Below are 13,704 nucleotides of genomic sequence, written 5' to 3'. Positions count from 1 at the left end.
AATAATAATATTCGATGTAGAATTATAAAGAAGAAACGTACGGTAGGATACATAAATAGTACAATATACAGAATATGAGCGTGCAATAGAATAATGCAGGAAAAGCGTGTAATGTCTCCATCTAGTGGCGAAAAGCGGCACACCCAAATGTCTCCATCAAGCGGCCGTGAGAGGAATGAGGGCAGACGGGAATTGCATGAAGTTTATTCCATCTTTTTCTGCATAAATAACATTTGAAAGAACAAACACGAGACAAACTTTTGGCTTTTGCAGACGTTTGGCAGTGTTTAAGTGTTTAGTGGGGCGTGGGGGTCGGGGGGTTCTTAAAGGGACAGGCGGTCCAAACATGCACGAAGAACATGCACACGAGTCCCGGTCGGCGTGGAGCGAAAGGCCAGCGAGCACGAGGACACGGGAGATGGCTATGGCTTAAGGGGGCGGGGCCTCCCCAGGTAGAAAAATAGAAGTGAGGAAGATGATTCTTTGTCATGTTGTCTTTCTTCACAGCGACCCCTCCCCCACCTAGAAGGAACCGCTGCTTTGCTGCAAGGCACACAGGTCCGGGGGGGAGGGGGAGGGGGTAGGTGGGACGTGCAGCAGGTGAAGGGTCAGAGGTCAGCCACTCTGCGGGGAAACAGACACATGTAAGTCACATGACACGTAAAAAGCATCTTGTTTTGACTGCAGATGTGCATGCGGCGTGCGTGCCTCCCCCTCCCCCCTCCATCTTCCTCGAAGTTAATCCCGCGTGTTGCGGCAGATGGCGCGGCCGCATGCGCCTGCCGCCGCCCGTCTGGTTATGAATGATTGCACGCTGTCAGGCATTAAGTTGGACCATAATCCAGCAGCATATGTGGCTTCCCTCCTTCGCACCTGACATGCCGCCCATGCCGCCCACGCCGCTTCCTCGCCAGCGGGTGGCGCTGCGGCTCCTGTCGGGGGGTCGTGCACTCTGACCCCTGGGTCGAGAAGCCGCCGCTGTGTTAGTGGCACGTTTGCCTGGAAGATGGCGCCTTGGCACGCGCTAGCCATGCCGCCCGCCGGAACCCGCATCTTTCCCGAAGTCGCCCACGAGGGTCGGCCCGTGACCTTTCACGTGAATGTCGGCGTGCACGTGTGCCCGTGGCTCGTGCACGCTCCAAGGAGGCCAAGAAAGGAAGCATAGGAGCAGAAAAGGAGCGGACAAAGAGGCGTGCACGTTTCCACATGAGCGCACGCCGCCATCATTTACGCATCGGCGCCGTCACCGTGTGTCACACGGCGCTGCGGCGTGCGTGCGTGCGTGCGTGCGTGCGTGCGTGCGTGTGGCTTGAAGGAGCATCATGCCAACAATTCAAAGCTTCACCAAGCTAGCTGCCAGCTAAACAATTAGCTTACATAAGCGCTGGCGTCGCCGTGACCCCAGCTAACATGACTGCTAATCACGCTAACGACACGCCGCGCACGAGGCCCGTTGTCCACCTTGACAAACAGATAACCTTTGACCTGTCCGGTTCAGTCTTTTGTGTGCGTGGAGGACCGCCCGTGCGTGTGCACGTGCGCGTGCGTTGTGTTACGTAACTTCCTCCTCGCGCCGTTTCTCCCGCCTCCAGCGCTGGCCGGCCTGTGGACTTGCAGGAAGTAACTGGCGCTAATCTCTGGCTTTGAGGTTCTGCTGCTCGACACTTTAAGAACACGCGTGTGCACGTGATAGCGCTCATGCACTTATGAAGCGGTGCGGCGTGTGTGTGCGTGTTTCTATGAATGGCGTGCACGGCGTGAGATTATGGAAGTAAAGTGAGGATTAAAGCGTTGGCAGTTTTAGTGTGAGCATCCAAAGGAGACGTCCATCACTGGCGCGGCTTTCACCGCATCCTTCCCTCTTTTAATCTGCACCCATGACCCATGACCCATGACCCCGCCCTTCGAGGACACGCTGGCACGCCACGCCAACGCCGGGCCTGCTCCCCGTACCTTAGCGTGTGCTTAACGCGGCGCTGTCTTGTTGTGGAGGTTGGCGTGTTGCACTTCATGCCTGCAAGCCAACATGTCTGAATGTGTTGCAGGAGTTGGCGTGTGCTGTACGTGCGGGTCAGCGTGAGAGTCGGCGTGTTGTACGACATACGTGTGAGCGAACGCGCATCTTGGCGTGTTGTTTTGGTTAGCACGCGGTAGCTGTGTTCTTTTGGTTAGCATGCGGGGTTGGCACGTCGCGGAGGTCGGTGAGCGGTGTGGGTTCAGGCGAACACGTGACATGGTGAACGCGTGAGGAACGCGTTGGCGTAGGTTAGCGTGTGCGGCTGCACGTATGTTCGATACGTTGGCGTACACGGGTAGGTGATTAGCATCCATCTGTGGTGCGTTGAGGGGCAAAAAAAAAAGAAGCTAAGGACTGTCATCATCTGTCTCCCGTGGGTTGCCATGGAAACGAGCAATTACGGCGTGAAATGACATGAAAGTAATGAAAGAGGCGGGCCGAGGTGCGCTTCCTGTTCTGGTCCACTGGGTCCAGATGTACGTGAATGTACGCTTTTTGTTGCGCTTACGCAACGGGCCTGCAGGACTCGGCCCAGTTAGGAAGTGGACCGGAAGTGGACCCACACCCCCCCCCACACCCCCCGCTCCACCCCAGAAGGAAAGTCGCCCGTGACGTCATCACGCGTGCCACTGACCTGCTCGCAGTCACGTGTCCGTGCGGCGGTCCTCGGAGGGAAAGAGAGGTTTTGGGACGGAACCTGAGAGGAGAGACGCGCCGGGCCGGCGGGGGCCCCGGCGGCGATATGTACAGGTGGCGGGCGCCCCGACCCTACAGGTCCGTTTCCCGCGTGTCGAGGCAGAAGGCGTACAGGGAGGTTTTCAGGTCCAAGGTGCTGTTGGCCTTCACGTCGCTCTTCTCCGGCCCCCCCGCCGAGTCCTGGTCGTGCTTGAGTTCGGGGGAGGCGGGCTCGTCCTTGAGGGAGGACTGGTCCTGGTCGGTCTCGCGGTGGTAGAAGTAGTTGAAGTTGGACACGATGACGGGCACGGGCAGGGCGATGGTCAGCACGCCGGCGATGGCGCACAGCGAGCCCACGATCTTGCCGCCCACCGTCACCGGCCTCATGTCGCCGTAGCCCACCGTCGTCATGGTAACCACGGCCCACCAGAAGGCGTCCGGGATGCTGGAGAAGTGCGACTCGGGCTCGTCGGCCTCGGCGAAGTAGACGGCGCTGGAGAAGAGGATGACGCCGATGAAGAGGAAGAAGATGAGCAGGCCCAGCTCGCGCATGCTGGCCTTGAGGGTCTGGCCCAGGATCTGCAGGCCCTTGGAGTGGCGGGACAGCTTGAAGATGCGGAAGACGCGCACCAGGCGGATGACGCGCAGGATGGCCAGCGACATGGCCTGCTGGCCGTTCTGGTGCTCCTGGCCCTGCTCGGCCAGCTCGGTGCCCAGCGTGATGAAGTAGGGCATGATGGACATGATGTCGATGATGTTCATGATGGTCTTGGAGAACTCCGACTTGCTGGGGCAGGCGAAGAAGCGCACGAAGAGCTCAAAGGTGAACCAGATGACGCAGGTGGTCTCGATGATGAAGAAGGGGTCGCTGAAGGTGAGCGAGGGCCGGACGGCCGTGCCGTTGTCCGGCCGGCTCGTGGCCGGGAGCTCGCGCTCGTCGCGGAACTCCGGCAGCGTCTCCAGGCAGAAGGTGATGATGGAGATGGTGATGACGATGACGGACACGATGGCGATGCCGCGCGCCGGGCTGGAGCTCTCCGGGTACTCGAAGATCAGCCACACCTGCTTCTGGAACTCGTTCTGGGGCAGCGGCTTCTCCTCCTCCTTGATGAAGCCCTCGTCCTCCCGGAAGCGCTCCATGGCCTCCTCGCCCAGCTGGTAGAAGCGGATCTCGTCGGCGAACACGTCGATGGACACGTTGACGGGCCGCCGGATCTTGCCGCCCGACTGGTAGAAGTACAGGATGCCGTCGAAGCTGGGCCGGTTGCGGTCGAAGAAGTACTCGTTGCGCAGGGGGTCGAAGTACTTGATCCGCTTGGCCGGGTCCCCCAGCAGGGTGTCCGGGAACTGGTTCAGGGTGCCCAGCTGGGTCTCGTACCTCAGGCCGGCGATGTTGATGAGCACCCGCTCGTTGCTGTCGGACTCCAGGTCCAAGTCCAGCAGCTCGTCGTCGAACAGATGTGGACTGTGGTCGGCGCGCAGCAGCGCGTCCATGGTGTTCTCGCTGCAGCTCAGCGTGCTGTTCATGTCGTTGATCCTCCACGCTCCCTGAGGAGGATGGGGAGGAGGAGGAGGAGGATGGGGAGGAGGAGCAGGAGCGGGACTCCCGCCGCCGCCGCCGCCGCCGCCGCGTGTGTTTAGTTCTTTGCTAAAGTCCTCCACCAGTCCGGACTGGACCAAGTCCAGCTGCTCTCCATTGTTGGCGCCTCCGTTCTCAAAGCTGACCAAGGCGACCTCCATCTCAGTGACGTCTCACTCTCTCATGTCTCATCTCCTCTCATCCTCATCCTCATCGTCACGTCTCAGCGCGCCCGCACCGCCGTCCTCCGCTCGTGCGCGTCAGCCAGGAGAAGACGTCCAAAGTGGAGTGAGAACGTTGGAGGAACAATCCTCCCGCCCCCGTCGCTCCGCCCCCTCACCATCCCCCCACCTCTTTGTGGCGCTCCACGCGTTCATCTCTGTGTGTCCAATCACCATGCTCGGAAGGCTACGTTGGCCCCGCCCACTGCCCATCATCTTATATCATCAAATCCACACAAGGCTTTATTCTCAATGAGCTCTTTCTAAAACACAGTACACAGCAATATGTACTTTTACTGCACTGTACCCTCATGACATAGTACACAGTACACAGCAATATGTACTTTTACTGCACTGTACCTTCATGACATAGTACACAGTACACAGCAATATGTACTTTTACTGCACTATACCTTCATGACATACACAGTACACACCAATATGTACTTTTACTGCACTGTACCTTCATGACATAGTACACAGTACACACCAATATGTACTTTTACTGCACTCTACCTTCATGACATACACAGTACACACCAATATGTACTTTTACTGCACTATACCTTCATGACATAGTACACAGTACACACCAATATGTACTTTTACTGCACTATACCTTCATGACATAGTACACAGTACACACCAATATGTACTTTTACTGCACTATACCTTCATGACATAGTACACAGTACACAGCAATATGTACTTTTACTGCACTATACCTTCATGACATAGTACACAGTACACACCAATATGTACTTTTACTGCACTCTACCTTCATGACATAGTACACAGTACACAGCAATATGTACTTTTACTGCACTCTACCTTCATGACATAGTACGCAGTACACAGCAATATGTACTTTTACTGCACTATACCTTCATGACATACACAGTACACAGCAATATGTACTTTTACTGCACTGTACCCTCATGACATAGTACACAGTACACACCAATATGTACTTTTACTGCACTATACCTTCATGACATAGTACACAGTACACACCAATATGTACTTTTACTGCACTGTACCTTCATGACATACACAGTACACACCAATATGTACTTTTACTGCACTGTACCTTCATGACATACACAGTACACCCCAATATGTACTTTTACTGCACTATACCTTCATGACATACACAGTACACAGCAATATGTACTTTTACTGCACTGTACCTTCATGACATACACAGTACACAGCAATATGTACTTTTACTGCACTCTACCTTCATGACATACACAGTACACAGCAATATGTACTTTTACTGCACTGTACCTTCATGACATACACAGTACACACCAATATGTACTTTTACTGCACTGTACCTTCATGACATACACAGTACACACCAATATGTACTTTTACTGCACTGTACCTTCATGACATACACAGTACACCCCAATATGTACTTTTACTGCACTGTACCTTCATGACATACACAGTACACCCCAATATGTACTTTTACTGCACTGTACCTTCATGACATACACAGTACACAGCAATATGTACTTTTACTGCACTGTACCTTCATGACATACACAGTACACAGCAATATGTACTTTTACTGCACTGTACCTTCATGACATACACAGTACACCCCAGTTGACACCAAGTATATTACATCCAAGTGTAATGAGGTTCTTTTGGTCCAGTATTTGTTTAGTGTATATTAATACAGCTGCTTGGGGGTTCAAATTCTCTTGTACAACACAAGATGTTTATTGATATTTACTTTATTTAGACATTACTTACGTACATGATTTATTTATTCTATTAATATCTATTTATGTCTTTCATGTCCACAATGGTTGAAACTTACCTCATATGTTTATTTATGATATATTTCTATGTTTTCCTGTGCAGTATGTCATTATTAACAAAATAATATATATCATATTATAATTACTTTTTAAGGGCCTCCCTTTCTTTTCTTTACACACAAATCCAGAATATACATTTTTATTTATTTGTTAAATTCTGATTATTCAATTTATTATTTATTTAATACTTAATTATTAAGCACATTATTCATATTCTTATTTTTATCCTTTTGATTGAAAAAAAATCTTCCATACTGATTACGTGTATAGTATGTATATATACACATGGTATATATTTATGTATATGAATATGTGTCACGTATATACGTGATGCACTCGCCCATGAGTGGTCTTTGTGCTGCTTGGCGGGTCGGCCCCCTGGGGAGACACACACACACACACACACACACACACACACACACTGACCCATTTAAAAGGTTAGTGTCTTGGCCCGCGGTGGGATTAGGAAAAGAAAGCAGGAGTGCTGCATCCATCCCGTCCTTTGCTCCTGTCAGGGAGGCGTGGCGTGACGATGGCGTGGATTAGGCGGGAGCGGGGCTGTAAACAACAACACGGGGATCGGCTGACACAAAGGAGTCCGCCATCAAACGGACTTCCTTCAAAAGTGCAGCGTCCTCCCCCCGCAGGGGCGGCCTGACACAAACGCGCCTTAATGCGGGCTGACAGGCGGTGAGTTCAGGTCCAGTCAGAAATCAGAGCTTCACACACACTCAACGTGATGTCATCACAAAGTTCCTCAAGCGAGGCTGCCATATTGGGACACGAGCACGGGGGCGGAGCCTGGTTGGTTCTTCCTTCCCTCTTTCTTGTCTACCAGGTGGACCTGCGTGCTTGCGCGTGTGCGTGGGAGCCGCGGAGAGATGTACTCATCGCCGCCGCCGGCGAGGATGGAGGCGGTTACCATGGCGACAGGTAACCACTAACAACCGCCACACACAATCAGGTGTGTGTGTGTGTGTGTGTGTGTGCACGTGAAGGACGTGCTTCGAGTGTTCACGTGTTCGCTTCCCGTCTCATTGTCATCAAATGAAGGCGTCACATGCGTGCTCTTAAAGCAACAGCGACGTGCGTGTCAGCCACGGCGTTTCAAGGCCCCCAACCCCCACCCCGGATGTACAGCGGCTGAGTCATGTGACCCCAAGAGACGACAGCGCTTCCAGACGGCGAGCGTTGGAGGAGCCCCGGGAGTGTTTAGCGTTAGCTTAGCACCCGGTGCGTGTGTGCCGGATGAGCGGCGGAGTGGAAAATGTGAGCGCAGGAGTCCCCCCCCCCCGTCCCCTCCTCCCCACCCCTCCCCCCCGCCTCCAGAGCACACGCACGAAGGCCCTCAGGAAGACTTCAGCACACAGGAAGTCCAGAATGATGACCTGTGACCTTCCTCGGCTTCACTGGGCTGTCTGTCCCATGGAGGAGATAACACACGCGGTCACGTGATGCACCGCACTTGCAAGCCCTCTTGTTGCCACGGCAACGCCCGCCCACATGACTGGCGGTGGTGGGGCCAGGGGCCGGCAGGTGCTGCTGTACTTCCTGTCCACCTTCCTGTCGTCACGCTTCCTTCAACACGAGCCCGACGGAACTGGACCGGGAGCATGTGGGGTCAGAGGTCGCAGAGGTTGAGCTCCTGATCCTGCGTGTCGTCTTCCAGCCTGCATGAGGTGAATATTTTATACGCACGCAACTCGACACCACACGCCATTGTCATGCCTAGCATGGCCACAGCACTCCAGCACATATATGACCCAACATGGGGCCTCCTGTTCATCAGTGACCCCCGGTGGCCACTGTGAGTACGACACATCTTCCGATGCGTCTTCTCTGTACATAAACCCTACCTCGTATTTATGCTTATGTTTATGTTTATGTTTATGCTTGAAAAGCTTTCATTTTGGAAGGAAAACGTTTTGGGCAAGTCCCGTGATCATGGGTCCAAACGTGACCAAGAAAGTCTGGGTTGAAACCTGATGTCGCAAGCAGGTCGGTGGCCGCCATCTTGACGCGGGGTGCCCTCCCGTCTGTGGCCGTCACGTGACGCTAATAATGGCTCGTGGCCGTCTGGAAGGGGACGCATGCTACTGTGCCTAAAAATAGTGTGGGGCGGCGTTACATAAGGAGGCTTTATGAATTGGGGGGGGCGCAGCTGCCGCCCGCCATGTCTTCCTATTGGGGGGGTGGGGGGTGGGGGGGGGGGCTGACATTTTGCAGCCATCCTCTCCTCTCGGGTTAGAGGTCACCTCAACTCTAAACTCCCGGCTGACGGCCTGTCATTGGACCTTCCTTGTGTGAGACAGTCGCCATGGCAACACTGGAATCTTCCCGCTGCTGGTCTCAGATCGGTCCGTGGACTCTCTCACTGTGGCGCCAAAAGTGAGTCTGCAATGCGTCGTACCCCAGCACTTAGCCCCGCCCCCCTCCACGCGACAATATGCTTCCGATGAGCGTGCACGGACCCGCGCTCCGCTGCCGGATCTTCTCACGGTTCTGATCCACAAAGACCGCCGAGCCGAAGAAGAAGAAGAAGAGGAGGAGGAGGAAGAGGAGGAGGAAGATGGCGCTGCGGGCTCCGTGCGCGTGATGGCCAGCATGTTTGTCAGCCGCTGGTTGGCGGAACTCGGCCCGGTCGTGCGCGGGTCCGGCGAGCTCGTGAGAGCGGGAAAACGACACCGTGACGACGTGGAGCGCGAGCACGAGCGCGAGCGCGAGTGAACGTTTGAGTGACGGCAAAGGACGCATTGAGATGTCTGTCTCCTGCAGGTGATGAAGATGATGATGATGATGATGGAGGCTCACTAAGAGCCCGCTGCTCCGACCTCGCACTTCCTGTCCTCCGCCCCCCTCCCCCCAAGCATGACGGTGGTGTCCACGGACCACGTGGACGAGGGCGCCACCCTGCCGGGTCACCTGCAGGACGACGAGTGCGACGCGCACGAGTGCTGCGAGCGCGTGGTCATCAACGTGTCGGGTCTTCGCTTCGAGACGCAGCTGAAGACCTTGGCGCACTTCCCGGACACGCTCCTGGGGAACCCCAAGAAGAGGATGCGATACTTTGACCCGCTGCGGAACGAGTACTTCTTCAACCGCAACCGGCCCAGCTTCGACGCCATCTTGTACTACTACCAGTCCGGAGGCCGGCTCAGGCGGCCCGTCAACGTCCCGCTGGACATGTTCTCCGAGGAGATCAAGTTCTACGAACTGGGGGCCGAGGCCATGGAGAAGTTCCGAGAGGACGAGGGCTTCATCCGCGAGGAGGAGCGCCCCCTGCCGGACAAGGAGTTCCAGCGGCAGGTCTGGCTCCTCTTCGAGCACCCGGAGAGTTCGGGTCCGGCGCGGGGCATCGCCATCGTGTCCGTGATGGTCATCCTCATCTCCATCGTCATCTTCTGCCTGGAGACGCTGCCCGAGCTCAAGGAGGACGCGGGCGAGCGACGGCGGGCGGCGGGGAACGGAACCGGCGCCCACAGGAGCGACGTGCTGACCGACCCGTTCTTCATGGTGGAGACGCTGTGCATCATCTGGTTCTCCTTCGAACTCCTGGTGCGCTTCTTCGCCTGCCCGAGCAAGATGGCCTTCTTCCGGAACATGATGAACTCCATCGACGTGGTGGCCATCATCCCCTACTTCATCACGCTCGGAACCGAGCTGGCCGACGACCCGGACGACAAGGAGGGCAAAGGTGGCGGGGGCGGCGGCGGGGGCGGCGGCGAGCAGGCCACCTCGCTGGCCATCCTGCGCGTCATCCGCCTGGTGCGCGTCTTCCGCATCTTCAAGCTGTCCCGCCACTCCAAGGGCCTGCAGATCCTGGGCCAGACCCTCAAGGCCAGCATGCGCGAGCTGGGCCTGCTCATCTTCTTCCTCTTCATCGGCGTCATCCTCTTCTCCAGCGCCGTCTACTTCGCCGAGGCCGAGGAGCCCGAGTCGCACTTCTCCAGCATCCCGGACGCCTTCTGGTGGGCCGTGGTCTCCATGACGACGGTGGGCTACGGCGACATGTACCCGGTGACCATCGGGGGAAAGATCGTGGGCTCGCTGTGCGCCATCGCCGGCGTGCTGACCATCGCCCTGCCCGTGCCCGTCATCGTGTCCAACTTCAACTACTTCTACCACCGCGAGACGGACGGCGAGGAGCAGGCCCAGCTGCTCCACGTCAGCCAGCAGAACCTGGCGCCGGACGACGCCTCCTCGCTGCTCAGCAAGTCCGAGTACGCCGACAACAGCATCGACAACCTGCGCGAGGCCAACCTGCGCGGCGCCAACTGCACGCCGCCCAGCCGCAACTGCGTGGACGGCGCCAAGCTTCTGACGGACGTGTGACGTGCTGTTGTCACGGCGACGGCAGCTGGCCTCCTTGGCGTGTTGACGAGATGTTCTATTTTCAGACTTCCTGGAATAAAAGACGACCGCGCTGGAATTCTGTCCCGGCTTGTTTTTAGGTCCTGGGAACTCCTTGTTGACATTTGGAGGAGGCGTGGCCGCCGAGACCCCTCCCCATCAGCATGCTGCCTCCTTTCATCGCTTCCTGCGTGCACGGGGGTCGCCGTGAGGGCGGCGTTTAGTGCCTTCACCCCTCCCCCACCGCCAAGTGCCTTCACGATGATGACGATGATGACGATGATGATGACCGTGACCTCCGCATCCTCACGTGACCTTTTGCATGACAGACGTTTGGCATGTTGACCCGGGTAAAAGTGGCGTTGATGTTTTTCTTGTGTCTGCTGTGTTACCATGGCGATGATGTAGTTAACCTCCCAGAATACCATGCGTGTTTAGCGTTCACGACTCATAGCCGCACTTTCAATAAACTTTCTTTTTTTTTTTTTTACTTGGTGGTCGCGCACGTGCAAGGAGGTCCAAAATAGTTCCCGTGCTCCGAGCAGCTCCCTCAGAGGTCGCCACGACCTCTCTCACTGGCGGGAGACGAGCAAGTTGACCCGAGCCGCCTGGTCATGTGACACCACCTTCAGATCAATTATTCACGGGCGCTGGAACCATCGACCTTCACCAATCACTGCTCTCCTCTTGGTAGCGTTAGCATTAGCCACAAGCTAGGACATAGCGCACGTGCACGTTACGGCTGAATCGTTGGTGAGAAAGGGGGCGTGTCCCTATGCCAACCCCCCCCCAAAAAAATCACCACGTGATGTCCTATTCTGCCACATGGAAAGTGCTGGGGGGCATGACTCAGGAATCATCGGCAGCTTCAAAGTCACATGACCAACTGTTTGAAATGTGCAGTTAAAAAAGCAAAATGGCGGCCAGTGGAAATACTGTATTCCTCCATATGATCGGACACGATATTGCGCCAGCTGATTCCATGATCGCCCACCAGGGGGCAGTAGAAGCCAACAGCCACAAGCTGCTGAACACCGCCATCGTGTGGGCGCTCTGAGCAGCTGCGGTCACAACCTGACTAGGAGCTTGGTGCTCCAAACACTAAAATGATACAAAAACAATACTTGACTACAACACCAAACATTGTTAGTAGCATGGGGCAACTTTTAGGGAAATAATGTCGTTTCCATCCCACTCATGTGTTGACTGCTGTTGTGTTCTGTGATGCTATGGATGCTAGCACGCTAGCCAGTCCAGAAAAAGCCACGTTTCATTCCACAAGAAAACTTTATTTGCCACACGTTTAGAAGAAGGTGTTTGGTCTCTTGGTGGTGAAGCGAGGCTTGTGCTGGCGGCGCAGGACCCGGTGAGGCAGCGGGAATTTGATCTTGGAGTCCTGCGGGAGGAGGGGGTGGAGTCAGCTTCAGTTTTGGGTGAGGGGGCAAACGGGAAGCGGGAAGACAAAACTCACGTGGAACTGCTTGATGGCCGGTCTGCGACACTTGTTGGCAGCGATGACCTGCACCTTCATGATCTGGATGGAGTGGGCGCGGGCGCGGTGGCGGGCTCCCATGTCCCGGTCTGCAAGGACACGACTCGTTCAACGCACACAAAACATACGCTACGTACGGCCACGCCGAAGGTGACTCACAGCACTGCGTGACGGCTCCGGAGGTGGTCAGGTCGCGGTACTCTCGGTACATGTTGTGAGTGCCGCTGCGAGAGTCGTAGCGCAGCCAGATGCCGAAGTTCTTCACCTTCAGGGGGGTCTTCTCGTGGACCTGAACACAGCCGGTGTGAATGCACGTTTATCGAGGGCAAAGGTCGACGCCGCCAGGCTCGTACCAGTCCGCAGTAGACCGTCTCGCCAGACGCCTTCTTCATCTTCCGCAACTGGGACACAAAGTACCAGAAACGAGACTTGGCCACCACATGGTTGGGGGCGAAGATCCTCATGCGGTACAGAGGGGGGGACGGGTTCTTGGCAGAGGGCAGCAGACGCCCGATGACCTTGTACTCTCGGAGCTGCGCACACGACAAGTTAACGTGAACATCCTAGTGAGTATCTGCAACGGGCAACACGTCCAGATCAGATGTAAACATGTCCGTCCTTGAATTCACTTTCACCGGCACTGCAGCATCAGAGAAAGGCGACAAGGATGACGTTTGCTTTCTGCACACCAGGCAAAATCACACCATCGGGATCATGTGACCTTTGGGTCTGGGTGCAAACACAACCTCATACATTTACATTTACATTAACGTGCGGGACTCAAATCGAACTTTACACGAGGCGCCACCACTTCGACACAGATGAACATGAAGGCAGGTTCGAGTCCAACACTCTAGGCACGGCTTTCATTTCACGCTAATATTCCACGTTAGCTGTTAGCATTAGCTAGTCTAGCATTCCGCCGGCACGCCGCTCGAACAAGAACTTATTATCCGTTCCAAACGCAAACCAGATGATACGTTTAAGCAACACAAACAAGAGCGCAGCTTAACGTTTTGTCCTCGTTTCGCTACACGGTCCCATTTCGCGTCGTCGTCATCCACATGGCGCCACAGCCGCCATGTTGGAAACCCCTCAAAAAAGACACCGGAGCGAAAAACGTGAAATCAATCGACTTACAACGAGGCTTCCACACACATCCACGCGACAACGGGATGCGTACGTCGTTATAGGTCGATATCTACACACGCGGGATTGTCCTTTTGTCTTTTTGTGAGTGTAAACGGGACATTTTACGTACAGTGCCGGACGCCTTCATGGTGTCTCTCGCTCAGCCACAGTAAAAGAGGAAGTCAGAGGGCGGAGACTGCGCATGTCAAATGGACGACCAGGGGAGGGACTTCCGGTCGAACACCGCCAACACAAAACAAATGCTTTCAAGTTGCTTTTATTTGACTTTGAGGAATAAATTAATTCAAATATGAAATAAATTCTTTTTTGTGATAGCCTTTAAGAGAATATATTATGTCGACGTCTATGTCTACATTTTGTAACGCTTACCAAACACTCGCGTG

At 55.0% G+C, this 13,704-nt stretch overlaps 3 protein-coding genes and 1 non-coding gene across 4 annotated transcripts; 1 reads left to right on the top strand and 3 right to left on the bottom strand.

The window, feature by feature from the left end:
- Positions 1-57: 57 nt before the first annotated feature.
- Positions 58-4,544, bottom strand: LOC131125681 (potassium voltage-gated channel subfamily A member 2). Its single transcript, XM_058067470.2, has 2 exons — positions 2,652-4,544; positions 58-624 (listed from the first exon to the last, which is right to left on the bottom strand). Exon 1 carries the CDS (start codon positions 4,430-4,432, stop codon positions 2,786-2,788), a length of 1,647 nt encoding a protein of 548 aa, XP_057923453.2. The 5' UTR covers positions 4,433-4,544; the 3' UTR covers positions 58-624; positions 2,652-2,785.
- A 3,990-nt stretch (positions 4,545-8,534) lies between these two features.
- Positions 8,535-13,586, top strand: LOC131125685 (potassium voltage-gated channel subfamily A member 1). The gene has a single exon (XM_058067474.2). The coding sequence runs from the start codon at positions 9,196-9,198 to the stop codon at positions 10,657-10,659; it is 1,464 nt and encodes a 487-aa protein (XP_057923457.2). The 5' UTR covers positions 8,535-9,195; the 3' UTR covers positions 10,660-13,586.
- Positions 11,946-13,582, bottom strand: rpl18a (ribosomal protein L18a). The gene is made up of 5 exons (XM_058067497.2): positions 13,431-13,582; positions 12,523-12,702; positions 12,329-12,458; positions 12,149-12,258; positions 11,946-12,073 (listed from the first exon to the last, which is right to left on the bottom strand). Exons 1-5 carry the CDS (start codon positions 13,446-13,448, stop codon positions 11,981-11,983), a joined length of 531 nt encoding a protein of 176 aa, XP_057923480.1. The 5' UTR covers positions 13,449-13,582; the 3' UTR covers positions 11,946-11,980.
- Positions 12,777-12,909, bottom strand: LOC131126995 (small nucleolar RNA SNORA68). Its single transcript, XR_009129483.1, has one exon. It is a non-coding gene; the product is annotated as a small nucleolar RNA SNORA68 (small nucleolar RNA).
- Positions 13,587-13,704: the final 118 nt, after the last annotated feature.

The sequence above is a fragment of the Doryrhamphus excisus genome, linkage group LG6 (assembly GCF_037039965.1).
Source record: "Doryrhamphus excisus strain RoL-2023G ecotype Guam linkage group LG6, RoL_Dexc_Guam_v1.1, whole genome shotgun sequence".
Lineage (NCBI taxonomy): Eukaryota > Metazoa > Chordata > Actinopteri > Syngnathiformes > Syngnathidae > Doryrhamphus > Doryrhamphus excisus.
This window is presented reverse-complemented; position numbering and strand designations above follow the sequence as displayed.

Bases quoted from the DNA above. Each gene is read 5' to 3' on its own strand.
- LOC131125681 (XM_058067470.2), bottom strand. From the start codon at position 4,432: ATGGAGGTCGCCTTGGTCAGCTTTGAGAACGGAGGCGCCAACAATGGA.
- LOC131125685 (XM_058067474.2), top strand. From the start codon at position 9,196: ATGACGGTGGTGTCCACGGACCACGTGGACGAGGGCGCCACCCTGCCG.
- rpl18a (XM_058067497.2), bottom strand. The intron at 12,459-12,522 runs GTACGAGCCTGG...GGCTGTGTTCAG, and splicing joins AGACGGTCTACTGCGGACTG to GTCCACGAGAAGACCCCCCT. The intron at 12,259-12,328 runs GTGAGTCACCTT...GTGTCCTTGCAG, and splicing joins CGGAGCCGTCACGCAGTGCT to ACCGGGACATGGGAGCCCGC.